This window comes from Giraffa tippelskirchi, chromosome 2 (assembly GCF_054371585.1).
Source record: "Giraffa tippelskirchi isolate mGirTip1 chromosome 2, T2T-mGirTip1v1.2.pri, whole genome shotgun sequence".
Taxonomy (NCBI): Eukaryota; Metazoa; Chordata; class Mammalia; order Artiodactyla; family Giraffidae; genus Giraffa; species Giraffa tippelskirchi.
Window position 1 is genome coordinate 152,295,351 of NC_137276.1, and position 16,644 is coordinate 152,311,994.

Sequence of the window (16,644 nt, forward strand, 5' to 3'; positions counted from 1 at the left end):
CACACAGTTCCCTCTGCCCGGAGGCCCTTCCCCTATGTCTCCTCCTCTGGAAATTTCATCTATCTTCGAGGACTATCTCATCTGGATATGATGACAAGGATGCTCCCCCCACAGGGCTATTAGGAGGATGAGCTGAGACAATGTGAGATGAAAGTGCTTGTGAATAATGTACATGCCAGTACAAATATTGTTACTGCTGCAGTTTCCACAAAACTACCGCCTTCTGCTTTTTATACATCGCCTTCCCCTCTCCAACATGTCATGTTCCTTCTTCCTCAAATTATTGCTTAACAGAATACACTTCTCTACATGCCTCTCGAGCCAACCTCCCTAGTCTCTATCTACTCCCTCCAGATACCCAACCATCTCCCACGATGGTCTTCATCTTGCTCTGGGTTGACTCCTTGGCTCTGCTAACTAAGTGGGCGTCCACTCCAGTTTTTCTATAATATGACATGTTCCTAAGGGCAGGTGCTTATCTCCCCCTCTTTGGGTTTTTCCAACAGTGTCATCCAACTGCTCAGAGTCCCGAGTTGCCATTAGGTGATGTGGACTCACTTAACAGAAGGACTGGCGGCCCCCGAGGCCAGTCCCATGGCACTTAACGTTCCTGTGTGTGAGCACACAGTGTTCCCTGCATGAGAGCTTCTCCATGGTGGTCCTTCCACACACGTCTAGACTTCTGCTTCACTCCCTTCTCTCCCTACTGCAGCTGGGGGTGGGGTAGGGGGGCTTGGAGTACTCACATGTAACCTAGTACACCCTTCTGAGTGAATTCAGGTGGTTTTGGTGGTTTGGGCATGTGAGGGTGGTGTTCTGGGGGTGGCTGGGGTGGGTGGTGCTAGCGGTCATGAGGGTTTTAATAGAGGCTTTTGCATAGATGGAGGGAGTTGGTCAGTGGCTGTGGTGGTGGCTCTGGTTTTGGAGATGGTGGTAGGATAGAAAGATGGGTCTGTCATCTGCCTTGTGACCCACTGACCACATTCCAGTCAGGTCAAGATATATTCTGGGTATCTTGGCCAGGAACGTTTCCCAGGGCCTCCTCGACATCAGATATATCCTTCGAAGCCTTTTATTTAAGAGACAGACAACCTCCCCCCCACCCCCCCGATGGGAGATTGCCTGGCCAACATTCCTAAGTGTGTTGAACGTTGACAAACTCCCCTCCCTCCCTAACTAACCCCCTGGCTCCTGAAGGGGGGATGTGGCTCCTGGAAGAGACACACCCAGCACAGGGGCCCAGACTGCCGTCAGATTCTAAGCATGGCGGGCCCAGGGCACCAACCCCTTCCTCAGTGCTCAGCCAGGTCCTCAGTGTTGGCTTGTGGGGTGTGGGCTCCCCAGTAAGATGGAGGAAGGAGAATCACACAGTTCCCACTTAGAAGGAAGTTTCCACGCAGAGTGTCTGACCCTGTGGTAAACCACCCTCAAGTTGTACCTTCCTAGGTGGCCTCCGTATGATTCCAGTCACCATCCCAGGCCATCAGGCTCCCTGTTTCCTTTTTAGAATTCTAAGCCAAGGGTGGACAAAACTCAGACTCCTGGCTCTTGTTCCTCTAGAAATGAAGTCACTCAGTCGTGTCCAACTCTTTGTGACCCCATAGACTTGTAGCCTACCAGTCTCCTCCATCCATGGGATTTTCCAGGCAAGAGTACTGGAGTGGGTTGCCATTTCCTTCTCCAGAGAATCTTCCCAACCCAGGGATCGAACCCGGGTCTCCCGCATCGTAGGCAAACACTTTACCGTCTGAGCCGCAAGGGAAAGGAGTACTCTTGTTCCTCTAGGAACAACTCAAATCAGCTAAAGATGTCTTGGCTAAGCACCTTCCCTGTGTGAGGTGTTTGCACATCGAATCCCTAAACCAATTCTTTCTACAGTACTGTGGAGGATGTTCCACGAAGCAGTTAAGGTACAGAATCCCCAGAGAAAGAAAATCAAGCACGGCTTTCTTGACATAGAGAAGCCAGTTTTGGCCTAAGCCATCTTATAGTCTAAGCCTGGCCACAACACTGGCCCTTGAACAGGTTTCAATAATTAATGATCTACGGGGAACAAAAGAATGCAGAAACAAACAAGTGTTATCAGGCAAGAGAAGTATAAATAGCAATGGTAATATATGGGTTGTAAAGACTCCCAGCTCTCCGTTTTGATGGTAAACACTAGCCTGAGGGGCTCAACCACCAGATCAATGGAAGCCTGAGGGACCATGATGTTGCACTTTTCTAACCCTCCTGACTTCAGTCAACTGAAGCTTGGACTCTGAGGACCACCCAAGCCCCTTCATGAATCTGCATGTATCCTTAGCTTAAATTTCTCCAGTTTTGCTGTTGAGGAGACACTGCTTCAGGAAAGATTCCCCAGTGTTCTCCTTACTTCTGCAGTTAATACATCCTTTTCTTCTCCTGCTCTTTGGCTTGGTTGTATCTTTTGTCTCTACAGCCACTACAACGCAAACCCAGTTTTGGACTAACATTACTGCTTCTGCTTAATGGATGAAGAAAGAAAGGATGAACCAATTTGCTCAAGAAAGTGGTAGTGCTACGATTCTAACCCAGGTTTCTGTCTCCAAGTTCAGTTTTTTTCTTTCCACAGCTGCCTCCCATCTGGGACGATGCCAACACACTCAAAATGAAGTTTATTAAAGGCCAGGAGAAAAACAAAAGTGACAACCTCTGAGCTAGTCACACTTCCAGAGGTCCTGATGCAGTTGTAGAGGCCTCCCTCACAGGACCCGGCTGGCCCCAGGCCTGCCTCTGCATCCTGTCTTATACTGCACCCACGAACCCCTTCTTCAGAACTAAGATGCCCTTTCCACTCACTCTTCCTTTCTCTGCACTCCCCCATCCAGGGGGACCGCCTTCCAAGGCTTTTGAAGAAACAGTGGATAAGGACTACATATCACAGCCTCAGCTAAGGGGCCTGTGCCCCAGGCAGGAGCTATTTCCCAAAACAGACTGTCCCCTGCAATGTGACAGATGTCAGATAAAAGACTGCTTTCTCCCATCTCTAGATCCACCCAAACCCGGCCTAACCTGTACTCAGTGTCTGGAGGGTGTCCCACTCCACACACACACTCCACATATACCAGAAAGGTCTGGGCTATCTGTAGCCCAGCCCCACCTCTCCCTCTAATCTAGAGGGGAGGAGACAAAACTAAGGAGGGACAGAGACCACTAGAGTTAAAAGAAATGAGAAGAGGTGAGGGAGGAGAGGTCCCTAAGTTTATCTCTGTATACATGAACAAAGAGAGGGACTTGTGCTTCTTATATTTGTTTTGAATTTTCAAAATGCACTTAGTGCCTGCTGAAAGTGAGTCGGAACAAATGCAGGTGGGCCCTGGGCAGTTAGGGGAGGTCCCCAAAGAACTGGAGCTATTTCTGGGAAAGGTTGGGAGACCCCCGGATCCCTAACTAAAGGAGGGTCAGACTCAGAGACCAGACCCAGGCAACCTGGGCAAAGGCCGGCCCTCAGGGACATGCCCTGCTTTGCATGTTATAATAATAATAATTATGATTGTGTCCCTTTCATTCTCCAAAGGATCCCCATTTGACCACTCCCCACGAACAGCCTCCAGCCTCCAACTCTGAAAGTCTCCAGACTTTGCAAGTAGGGAAATGACGACGTGACGTCTCACTGCAATGAAGTCTCGGCCTTGGGAATTCTATTGAGTGTTCCAGTTCCCACAGGGAGTTGCTTTCTTTCAACCTCAATCTGAAGAGGGTGAGTAAAGCTGCAAAAGACACTCCAATGCCACTGTTTGCCCAGGTGTAGGATCCCAGGGCTCAGGAGGAGGCTTGGTGTCTGAAGAGCATGGCAAAGGGCAGTCAATGCCCTCCCCACAGGAAAGCACACAGGCACACCCACACCCAGTACCCTCTGCCTCCACAGAGCTCCAGGGGCAGGTGAATTATTCACAAACTGGACCAATGTCTTTATTATACTCAGCCTATTCCTTCTATGAAAACAAGATTTAGGAACGCTTTTATTAAAAACACCAAATGTATTTTAAATGGTCAAAAGGAAAGATCCAAAATCTTATGAAGGACACTGAAAATGAGCTGGGACAGATGTCCTGACAGCGCCTGAGCTTCTTGTCAGCTGGAATAAGAATGGAGACACACAGTGCTCCAGAAATTCCATCAAGAAGTCGAGAGTTTTCCCAATAGCAGATTCTGAAAGAGGTTTCGTGAGTCTGCTATCTAGTAGACAAAGTTGTCAACAGAGATTTTCTGGAAGATGAGCAGCTTTCCTCATGGGCCCAACTCTGAGGGTGACTCCAATACTGACCAAGGACAAAGTATTGAAAGCAGAGAGAGGTGGTCTCTCTGTGGGTACAAGGTGGCTCACCTCAGGCAGCATGATTTAGGGGAAAACCTGGCCATACCTAGGAATGGGTGGTATCACTTATCTCAGGCAAGTGTTGTTTTGCTAATCTACCTATGAATGCCAGTGGTTGTATCACATGGTGTGGGGCCAGGACGGAATGCCTATAGTTCTGATCAATTGCTGAGCTCCCAAAGGAAATAGGCACTCCTCTAGGCAAGTAAAGAATCCAATGCAGGAGACACAGGAGATGTGGGTTTAATCCCTGGGTTGGAAAGATCCCCTGGAGAAGGAAATGGCAACCCATTCCAGTATTCTTACCTGGAGAATGCCGTGGACAGAGGAGCCTGGCGGGCTACAGTCCATGGGGTTGCTACGAGTCGGACACGACTGATGCAACTGAGCACAGCAGAGCTCTAGGGAAAACCCTTCCATTGATTGCTTCAAGATTTTGGTCTCTGTGAGGCAGCTTGATGGGCTAGTCTGGACAGCTTGGGGGCAGGGAACTCCTGTGGCTGGTCCTGGGGGGACCCAGAGGCCTCTTTGGCATGGCCCTGGGCTCACATCCTTGTATTAGACCTTTAGATCTTTCCACACTCAAGGTGAGAATGCATGACCTCAAGGTAAAGAACACTGCTGACAGGAGGAAAGGGCGTCTGTAGAGCCCAGGGCAGAGCTGGTCCAGGCACCTCCCCGGTGATGAAAGATGCTGGCTACTCTCAGGTGCTGGCTGCCTGGAGCAAGAGCAGAGGATCACAGAGGAGGGAGGGAGGGAAAAAGAGATACAGAGAGACATTGTTTCTTCTTTTTCAGCCTTAAGCTCCCCCTGTCTGTTTTTGATCTCCAGCTCAACAGATTTCCCAGCCCTTAATGAAATGCTCCATAGTTTGGGGCAGGGGTGGGGGTCTGGGGTGTGGAGGGGTAGGAAGAATCCGTAGAAGCTCGAGTTCAGGTATTGGGAAGCTGGGAGGGAAGAGCAGCTGGGTCGGTAACATGGGAATGAGAAGTGAGGGCTCACAATCCTTGAGGGCTTGGAGGGAAGGTCTCTCACAGGCCCACGGGAAAGGGACATGTTTTCTGTCATAAGTGGTTAGACTGGCCCCCAGGACCGCAGCCTACTAGATTCTTTGTCAAGGACACAAAGGAAGCTCAGACACTGTCAGGACATCTGTCCCAGGTCAGAACAGTGTCCCTCAGCCCCTAGAACCAACTGTTCCGGGCAAGATGAGTGTTTCTGCCCCAAAAACTGAGTGCCCACAGTGCCACCATGGCTGGCACTGGGCTGGTCCCAGGTGGGAGATGGGGCTTCTCTTCAGGAAGGGGGCCGTGGGAGACCAGTTCCCAGCGCTGACAGTTCTCACTCGGCAGCAGCTGGCTTCATCTTCCTATGCTGAGTCCACCTGAGGGGGTGGGTGGGAGTTGGCCTGGGCTTAGGCGGGAGACGGCAGAAGAAGCGGGAGAAGCTCCCAGGGAAAGAGGTGACCGCCTGCCTACAGAAACACTTCATCTCCCTCGTGGGAGCTAGGAGGGGGGACGCAGTTCTGGAGCTATGCTTCAAGTGAGGTTACCAGGACCCAGGGTTTTCAGGGCATATTTGATCAACAGTAACCAGAATTGGAAGGATTTCCTGGGTGGTCCAGTGGTTAGGACTCTGTGCTTCCACTGCAGGGGGCAGGGGTTTGATTCCTGTTCAAGGAACTAAGATTCTGTGTGCTGGGTGGCCATGGCCAAAAAAAAAAAAAAAGAATTGTAGCTGGAAGGAATCTTAGAGACCATATGGTCCAGCACGTGCATTTATTTCTGAAGCAACTGAGGCTGATGTCGTGAGATGCAAGAGGACCACCAGTAGTTGGAATCAAACCATCTGGGTTTGAATTCTGTATAATTTACCACATACTGTATGTGTGACCTGAGAGAACTTAATCTCCATGGACCTGTTTCCTCATCAGCAAAATGTGTTTAATGACACCTAGCCAGTATAATTGGAGAAGGAAATGGCAACCCACTCCAGTAATCTTGCCCGGAAAATCCCATGGACAGAGGAGCCTGGTGGGCTACAGTCCATGGAGTCTGAAGAGTCAGACACGACTTAGCAACTAAACTACCACCATGACCACCCAGTATAATAACTGAGAAAATTAAATAAGGTCATATTGCAGGTGCCTCTGCAGTGCTTGGCACACTGGTGCTCAGATAATATGAGTACTCTCGCTCCCAGTAGAAGGTGAAAACATTGATAGGTTATAAAGATCATTATGTTTAAAACCTTAATTAAAATATGATAAATCAATATCTATTATGAAATAGAGGATTTTATGAGACAAGTAGTTTGTTTCTATACCTTGAAACGGGCTTTGCCAGGTCACGAATTCCTTGCAGCTGAAGTGGCTAGGTATTTGCCAAAGCTGCTTTGTACTCAAAGCAGTTTTAGCCTCCTCAGCACACAGCTGGACACTGCCTGGCCTCCCTTGAAGCTAGGTGCAGCTACAGAAGTTGAGTTCTAACCAGTGGAATTTGAGTGGAAGCAATATATAGCATCATTAGGCTGGGCTCACAAAAACTCCCTGTTCAACATTCTATGCTCTTTCCTCCCTGGTTTACTGGCCTTACAGAGGAGCTGGCGGAGGACTTTGAGGTCTAGAGGTCGGCAGAATGACCGGAGGGAGGAAGCCTGGGTTCACAGTGACTACAGAAGCAGGACTCGCACTCCACACCTCCAGCACAACACTGCTCTGTGACAGGTGTGGGGTCATGGTGATAAGTTGCTCAAAGCTTGGCTGGTTAGAGCAGTTAGCATGCTCTATCTATTTGGATTCAGGGAATTATGAGCTGGGAGAGCACAAAATGGTGATGTGAAAATTGCCTTTAAAAGGCACAGTTTCTAAGGAACTAGCCTAATGCGTTCCCCTTTTGCCCGGCAAAGAAATAAAGCCACTTTTTCCTTCTCCATTAAAAAAAAATCAATTTAAAGACAGCATATGGAAAAATGAAAATGGAAACAACCTAAATATCCAACAAAATTGGACTGTTTATATGAATAGTGTATCAAAGTCATCTTCTCAGTAAGACTGGCCAGCTTCTCTAAGATTTTACCCTCTGGTGCCCTTCCCTGTTTTATTCTTTTTCTTCCTGATCATTATCTAATATTCCATATATCTTACTGATTACCAGTTCTCCCAATAAGATGTAAACTCCATGAGGGCAAGGATGTTTTCTGTTTTACTCACTACTGTATTATCATTTCTTAGAACAGTGCCTGCTTTATACTATATGCTCAATAAATATTTTTTGAATGAAACAAATAAATGAATCTCTACAAGAAAATCCTATAAAACTATTAAAATCATGTTTCTGAAGAATATTTGACATGAGAAAATATTCACAATATATTAGTTGAGATCATACAAATTGTGTATGTAAGTTATCCTAATTTTGTGTTTAATGAGTTCTATTGTAAATGAATAATGCTGTTATGTGTTTAGAAAAAAGACCTGGAAAAATATAGATCTAATTGTTAATAGTGGTTGCCTCCTTTGTAGGATGTGATTAAGATGCATTTCCACTGTCTATATTTTTTATGTTTCAGTGCTCTTTGCATTTCTAACAAAAATACATCCATACTATTTTTGATATTTTTTTTAAAAAGAAAAAAATACATGTTTGAAAAAGCTATAAAGAATACAAGGTAATACTGGCTATTTTGGGGTGATGAATGCTTCAGTAGTGTTATAAAACTACCCCCAAATGTAATGGCTTAAAAAAAGTTAATTTTGCTGAGGAATTTGGGGACAGTTCAGTGGGGTAGCTTGTCTCTAATCCACAAGGCATCAGCTGGGATATCTGGGGCTGGAGGTTTCACTCCCTAAATGGCCTCTTCACACACAAGTTGGATGCATCCGTACTCCCTGGCCTCACTCTATCTCCACACGCCCCCTCACCCTCCAGGAACCCTCCACGTGCTCTGTAAATCTCACAAAATGCTGGTCTCCCAATAGCTGCACTCCTGACACAGTGACTGGCTTCTAAGAGGCAGGAAGCATGAGCCTCTAGGCCACAAAGGGGCTCTGTGCAGAACTAGCAGAGAACCACCACATTCTGCAGGTTAAAGTCATCACAGAGCCCACACTCAAGGGGGTAGAGAAACAGACCCCGTCTCTTCATGGGACAGCAGCAAGGTCACAGGGCAGGAGAGCCCGTGAGATGGGAGACACTGCTATGGCCATGGTTGTAAAACACACTGCCATGGCAGGGTTCAGGCAATTTTGGGTTTCTTCACTGCATCTGTCTGCATTCTTCCAAATTTTGTATAAGAAGCATGCATTACTTTTATCATCAGAAAAAAAAAAAAGAAAGCTCTTTAGAAAATATGGCACATGATCAGCAGGCAACCATCAGTGCAAGGTCAGTTTTCAATATCTGAGCCTTTCTGTGACCCCACACCCCCCGCCCATGGCTCATTTTCTTTCAGTCTGGGACCTATTTCTAGGTGATCAATTAGGAAAGGGGTAAGAGAGGAGCGGTCACATCACTGAGCCACACCTCAAATGCTGGGCATTCTGACTTTCTGGTATTCCTCGTCATTCTATATAAGCCCTCTTTCCCTCAGTGCCACTTTTTTGCCTTTGAAGAAATCAAATTCTTTTTTTGCTATGACCATAAAGAAAGTCTGTAACACTGACTTCTATTAACAAATATTCACTGAGGCACCATTCAAGAGTCAGCTAAGTAGTGTGATACTCAACTTATTAAGCACCTTCTATATGTAAAACATAATACTTAGGCCAGGAATTAAAAGTTATATAAAATGCACCTTATAATTAAGGGTATATTTAATAAGATTATTTACTGCCTTCAAGTTTATATTCATGGGATGAAATATAAGGAAATAACCAGCTGTAACATACAAAGCAAAAGGAAATAAACCTTAAAATAGATTTGTGAGCAAAGTGTTATAGGAACCAAGAGGAACTTGGTTTTAAGAGAAAGGCTTTGTGCAAGGCATAGTATTTGAGCTTAATTTTAGATTCCTCTGTTCATAGAATTCTCCAGGCAAGAATACTGGAGTGGGTAGCCATTCCCTTCTCTAGATCTTCCTGACTCAGGGATGGAGCCCAGGTCGTCTGCATTGCAGGCAGATTCTTTACCATCTGAGCCACCAGAGAAGCCTAAGAAGGAAAACATGGATTTGTTTGACAAGAGAAGATCAAGGGATTCCAGATTAAGAAAACAGTAAAGATTTAGAGGTGTGAAAATATTGACTTGGGCTTCTCTGATGCTCAGAATCCACCTGCCAATGCAGGAGATATGAGTTAGATTCCTGATCCCAGAAGATCCCACATGCCTTGAAGCAATTAAGCCTGTGAGCCACAACTTTTTTTTTCCGCCACAACTACTGAGCCTGCGCTGTTGAACCCAGGAGCCGCCCCCACGTTGGGAAACTACTGAAGCTTGTGTGCCTAGAGCTCGTGCTCCAAAACAAGAGAAACCACCTCAGCGAGAAGCCTGTGCGCTACAACTACAGTAGCCCTCAATCGCTGCAACTAGACAAAAGCCTTCACAGCAATGAAGACCCAACACAGACAAAAATAAATACAATTAAAAGATAAAATATTGGTTTATTTTTAGGAATACTGAGTGGAAAAGGAGGGTTGGAGCCGGATAATGAACACCCTGACTGCCAAACTCAGGAATATAGGCCACTCTACAGGTAATTGTCTCTTGAAGACTTTTGGAAGGTAAAATATTTGATCAACTTGCATTTTGGTTTGTATTTTGGGAGTGGTATATACAGTGATTTGGAGAGGACAACTGAGGCAGGGAGACTAGTGATGAGGCTGTAACTACAAAATTAAAAAAAGAAAAGGGAGGTGAGTTTAAATTATGGCAAAAGGAGAAGGGGGTGGTGATGGTGATGCATAGGACCTGGAAGTGACTGAATTTATTGGGAAGGGGCAGGAGAACTGATATAACTAAAGGCTTCTAGCCTGAAAGACTTAAGGAAGTCAGAGGAGCCACTAATTAAGACAAGGAACACTGATTTTCAACAGGCTGTTTGAGGGGCTTGGGAGATGCTCAGTGGAGGCACTCAGCTGGCAGCAGAGACTGGTTCTAAAGACAGGCCAAGCCCATAGTTGAAGGTCTGTCACTGTGCTGCTGGGAGTGAAAGAATCCAGACAAGAACAAAGGGAGAAGGCAGAAGGCAGGGCAATGCCTCCTCCTAAAGGGACAAAGCAGGTTACAGAGGTGGGACAAGACCCAAGAGATAAGAGAGAATAGAACTGAAGGAGGGGAAGTCAGTGACACATGCAGCAGCGAGCTTTGCTAGGATGACCATGCAGGGCTCCTTCTGCCACCCTTGTTATCCTTCTTGGAGGGCAATTCCAGTGCATCCAAAAAAGTGATCGCTTACCTCGGTGCCATCCAAGAGAACTTTCCACACGTTGAGAACGTTCTATTGAATATGTTTTTATAGCCACAGGCCACAGGTGATGATGAAGCACTTGAAATGTGACAATTGAGGAACATTTTTAACTTAAGAGCTGAGCCCCTTAATTTTTAAGACACTGGTTTACAAAAAGGGCTGGGTTTCAGATACGATTTCCGATGACTCAGCAGTTCAGTTCAGTCACTCAGTCGTGTCCGACTCTTTGCAACACGGAGTTCATGATATCATGGAGGATGTGTCTCTATGGTGTGGACACAAGCACAGAGATGGCTAAAGAATGTGGTATGCTTGCAAAACATTTTTCAATGGTTTTCTCCTGTAAGATAAGATAGATATTATGCTCCCAATTTTTCTGAGGAAGAAGCTGAGATTCAGGCACGAAAAGCAGCATGTCCAAGTTCCTATGGTCATCCATGGGAGGTGATGGATGGTTCTCCCAATGCCTATGGCCAGTTATTCCTGTCACACCAGATGAGAGGAAGTCAGCAGACAAGAGCAATGGGAAAGAACATGCAGAAGGTAACTTAAATGGAGCCAGTTGGATGGATGGAGACCCCAATAATGCCCATAGAGTGGCTGTGAAATGCCTGAAAGACCCAAACTGAACACAGTTGAAGGAATTCATCTGTTTGAAACAAGAGAGCTGTGTGAAATTAGACTGAAAAAGTGAGCGTGTGATTAACATCAGTGACAGATTGAGTCAAAGTACAAGTCAGGATGGATCAGGAAAATCCTGCACGTAGTTAGATATTTGGGAGGTTCTTCCAATGTAATCCCAGCTTGAGGAGCTGAGGACCTGGGTTAGGGGCTGTTCAGTTCCTTTCAGTTGCTCAGTTGTGTCTGACTCTTTGTGACCCCATGGACTGCAGCACACCAGGCTTCCTTGTCCATCACCAATTCCCAGAGCTTGCTCAAGCTCATGTCCATCAAGTCGGTGATGCCATCCAATCATCTCATCCTCTGTCATCCCCTTCTCCTCCTGCCTTCAATCTTTCCCAGCATCAGGGTCTTTTCCAGTGAGTCAGTTCTTCGCATCAGGTGGCCAAATTATTGGAGTTTTGGCTTCAGCATCAGCCCTTCCAATGAATATTTAGGACTGATTTCCTTTAGGACCGACTGGTTTGATGTCTTTGCATTCCAAAGGACTCTCTCAAGAGTCTACTCCAACACCACAGTTCAAAAGCATTCATTCTTCAGTGCTCAGCTTTCTTGTGGTCTAACTCTTACATCCATACATGACTACTGGAAAAACCATAGCTTTGACAAGATGGACCTTTGTTGGCAAAGTAATGTCTCTGCTTTTTAATATGCTGTTTAGTTTTCTCATAGATTTTCTTCCAAGGAGCAAGCCTCTTTTAATTACATGGCTGCAGTCACCATCTACAGTGATTTTGTAGCCCAAGAAAATAAATTCTGTCACTGTTTTCATCATTTCCCCATCTATTTGCCATGAAGTGATGGGACCAGATGCTGTGATCTTCATTTTTTGAATGTTGAGTTTTAAGCCAGCTTTTTCAATCTCCTCTTTCACTTTCAAGAGGCTCTTTAATTCCTCTTCACTTTTTGCCATAAGAGGTGGTGTTATCTGCATATCTGAGGTTATTGATGACTCAGCAGAACTGATACAAAATAGTTTAAAAGCTTTCTGCATAAACATGACATATTGAGAAATGTTAGAATGAGTACCCTTTTGAATGGGCACTTAATTCTCAATAAGTTAATCTGAATGAATTGGCTGAAAGAGCAATTACATTGTTTGGATTGCTGAGAACCCTCAACAAACTGTTCATTTAAAACATATTTCTCCACAACCACTGATCTCACTACAACCCTTCCCACTTCCAACTCTTATTAGCAGCAAAGGAGCTCAATTTGGTGACCACACCCAGGACACGGGCTGCAGGAACTTCGGCTCACCGTAGTGATTCTAGGCAAGGTGTACTCCATATCCCCTGCAACCGACCAGCTCCACTACTGGTCCCTCCCCTCTGTTACTTCACTACTGGATATTCAGATCCAAGTTTCCGGGACTCCAAAGCCACTCAAAGACAGCTTATTCCCCTCCCAGAGAATTATTTTCCACACCAAGAATTTTAGAAAATCCAAAATAATTTTATTCACTTTTTCAGATTTTTGCTTCCACAAGGTGTTCAGCAAACATGCTAAGGCGACAGAATGTCTAGTTGGTCACGACATGCAATGCTGACCATTCAACAGATGACAGCAGTGACCACGCCCACCTGAGCTACTGGCCCCACAGCACAATCGGGGTTGGCGGGAACACACCGAACCACACGGCAATCAGCAACCTGAGGTAGGTCTCTTTACAGTACAAAAACTTCTACACCAGTGTGAGACACTGATTAGCAAGAGCTGCTTAAAGTTGCGGACTTTGGAGAGAGGAAGAGACTGTGCGGCAACCGCAGGAAGAAAGGAAAACAGACCCACAAAATCCTGAACCCTGTCACTGAACTGTGGGGGTGTGGGGCCAGGCAAATGAAGAAGGACCATCGGGCCAAGCAGCAGTGGGCTCCAGGGCTTGGAACCGACGGTTTCAAGGAGCCACAGAGCTCCGTGCATTGGCCAGCGTTGGGAACCTGAGGCAGTGGGACACTCGGAGCAGACTCAATGCTTGCTGAGAAGCAACAGCAGAAAAGAGGAAGGCAGGAGGGATGCTCCCCCTTCGCCAAGGAAGGTTCTGTGATTCTCGTTCCCAGTGGACGGAGAGGAGAGGGGTCTGGGACTTTGACCCACTGCTCTCCCTACAGAAACAGTGAGGTGACAACAGGACAGAAAGCAGGAGCCCTGAGAATTCACGGTGCTCTGCGCGGCCTCTGGTGGCCCCCACTCTGCCCCACCCCGGGGTGGCTGCTGGGAAGGCAGCAGGGGGGCCGCTGGAGGGCCGGCTACTGCTACACTCCTTCCTTTCGGACACCTAGAAATCCCGGCACCATGAAACAGCCAGCTGGGGAAGAACACACGCTACCCTTCCTATAGACTAATAGCAAAACCAGACCTCTAGTGCAGCAAACTGTACAAAAATGATAGGAAGGAATCTGCACTGTTCTTAGCACAGTGCTTATTTTAATATAAAATAAACGGCTTACATTTTCACTGGAAATATAGGCTATGTACAGAATTATATATAGATATAGCTACACATATAAAGCTTCATTATAGGCCTCTGATACATATATAATAACGGTTCCCTGAACCTTTTAGAGTGCAATTAAGAACAAAAACTAAATTTTGTTTACATGAATATGGAATAAATACAATAATCAAAATAGGACTCTCCCTAAAAGTGAAACACAGAAGCCAATCCTGAACTGCTGTGCGAAAGATAAAATCGGGAAAGGCAAGGTTTCGGCAGGAGGACACGGTGAGGGGCCCGCCCCAGGCAGGGAATGGTAATGCTCCAAAGAAAAGAGATATGGACGGCGCTGGGGGAGTTAGCCCTTGACGGCGATCTTGTTCTCTGCAGCAGCAAACATGGCGTAGAACCGGGAGCTGTCATTGGAAAGAAGGACCGACGGGGTGTCAAACTCCACCACCTGTAGAAGGAGACAGCATCGGAAGGTGACTCGGAGACACTCGAGGTGTCTTACAGGATCCACTGCTCGGGAAGGGGGGCAAAGCCCCAAGCCCCCTGAGGATGGAATCAAGGTGGCAATTCAGCTAGCTCTGCCATGCCCACCTGGGTTCTCTTTTTTTTTTTTTTTTTAAACTAACCAGAGTTTAGTTAAGAGAAAATTTAGAAACACCTCGAGTGCCTTCACATTAAGTCTCAATTCTTTCAGCCTTGTGTCAGAAGGAATCAATCAAAAGGTTCTATATGCTGCAGAGGGAAGAAACTGCAGCTCAAGTCAAAGGCATACCAAGTAAATGTCATCTTGTTGTGCAAGCTGATCCAAACCTATGGATGGAAAAGAGGACTAGCTGGCAGAAAAACAAAAGGGAAGTGAGTATAAGGGATCAACTCAGTCAATTATCCACTCCCATGATGGACTACTAGGCAGTCACCGGAAATCACACTGCAGTAGAAAATGGAACAGTGTGCTGGCAGAACCTGCCTCCCAGACAGAGGCCACATACTCACTCCCCCAGCCTCCCTTGCTGCAGGGCAAAGGTGTGTGATACGACTCTGGCCAAGGAGAGATAACAGGATATCTCCTGGGATGCTCCTAGGAAAGGCTATCCTGTGCAACAGAGACAGGCATAAGGACAAAGTGTCTTCCTGGGGGCTGGCCATGTGACGGTATGAGGTTGGGTGCCAGAGCAGACACCCTGTACAGTAAGGGGGGAGGCAGACACTGGCTCTCTTATGGGATAGGCAGGGTATAAGCAGGTCCACATGGGAGAGTGAGCAGAGGAAAGGGCATTTTAGGTAGATGGAACTGTATGAGTAAACACAGAGGTGGAAACGCTTAGGGGCTCCAAGATGATTTATAGCCAACAGCGCTGCAAGGAAATAGCAGGAAATGAAAAAGCCTGGGGGCCAGTATGTGGGAAAGCTGGGAACAGCAAGAAGTTTGGCACCACATGACTGCAAAAAGCAGACGTGTGGTGGCTGGTCTCAACAGCTTTGGAAAACCCCTGTGAGTGAACTACAAAGTACATGTGCTCTCTGACCTAAGTCAAAGTGTTACTGTTCACAAGCAACAAAAGAACAGGTAGCAAAGCATAATGAGAACCCAATAGGCATGCGCCAGACTCAATCTCTTGGTTGGGAGGGCTGCATCCCATACAAAAGGAACCAGGCTGGAGTCACTAAGGCTGCTTATCTGATTGCTATGAGGGCCATCAGCCCAATCCTGCCAGGACCCAGTTCTCCCAGACCAGGCCACATGCCAAACCAAGGTCCCTAGGGGGCTCAGTACCTGCCCCTGGGCCAGCACCATAATCCTATCAGAGCCTAGGACTGTGTGTAGGCGATGGGCAATCGTCAGCATGGTGCAGTCAGCAAATGCTTCTCGGATGGTCTCTTGGATCAGTAAGTCTGTCTCAGTGTCCATGGCAGCTGTGGCTTCATCTAGAATCAGAATCTGCCAGGGAAGAGAGGAGAAAGAGGGATCTAACCAATTCCTTAAGCATTCTAGTTAATCTAGGTTTCACCAAAATGTGTTTTAGGATTTGAATTTTATATCATATATTGTTTTTTTCTAAATATGTACACACAAATGTAAAAATACTGTTTTGTTTAGAATTGCTATAACTTCAAATTCATATATTTGCCTTGATTTCCACAAATACGTGAAATACTGATCTAACAAACTACTCATTTCACTTGCTCTGTGACTCTGAACAGTGATTTTTCTGGACTTCCCTTTTCTAGTTTTAATATGAGGGAACTGTATTTGATGATCTGGACATGTGTTACAGTTTTAAAATCTTTTAAGTCTATGGCTTCCAATACTACAACTACTCACAGGACAGAAACAAGTTGCCCTTGGAAACTGAAGGCTCGAGGCCGTTTAAAAACAAAAAAGCAAACAAAATATCCATATACCCAAATAGTGTCAAGGTTAAACATCTCTGGGCATTCTCTTGAAAAAAGTGTCACTGAGTGACTTCCCTGGTGGCTCAGTTGTAAAGAACCCACCTGCCAACTCAGGAGACATAGGTTCAATCCCTGGTCCAGGAAGATGCCACACAGTGACTAAGTCCAAGTGCCACAACTATTGAGCCTGTGCTCTAGAGCCCAGGAGCTGCAACTACTGAAGCCTGTGAGCCCTGGAGTGCAAGCTCAACAGGGTTGTTGTTGTTCAATCGCTCAGTCGTGTCCTTCTCTCTGCAACTTCATGGACTGTAGCACTCCAGGCTTCCCTGTCCTTCACCATCTCCTGGAGCTTGCTCAAACTCATGTCTGTTGAGT

The 16,644-nt window shown here is 46.4% G+C and overlaps 1 protein-coding gene across 4 annotated transcripts in view; it reads right to left on the reverse strand.

The window, feature by feature from the left end:
* Window positions 1-12,860: 12,860 nt before the first annotated feature.
* The window catches only part of ABCC5 (ATP binding cassette subfamily C member 5), a 103,659-nt gene continuing 99,875 nt past the window's right edge, over window positions 12,861-16,644 (reverse strand). For all 4 annotated transcript variants that reach the window (XM_081571221.1, XM_081571219.1, XM_081571222.1 and 1 more), the window contains 2 exons: window positions 15,650-15,814; window positions 12,861-14,323 (listed from right to left, as the gene is read on the reverse strand). In XM_081571221.1, coding sequence (XP_081427347.1) covers window positions 14,222-14,323; window positions 15,650-15,814 — 267 coding nt within the window. In that variant the 3' untranslated portion in view covers window positions 12,861-14,221. The remainder of the gene's footprint in view (window positions 14,324-15,649; window positions 15,815-16,644) is intronic.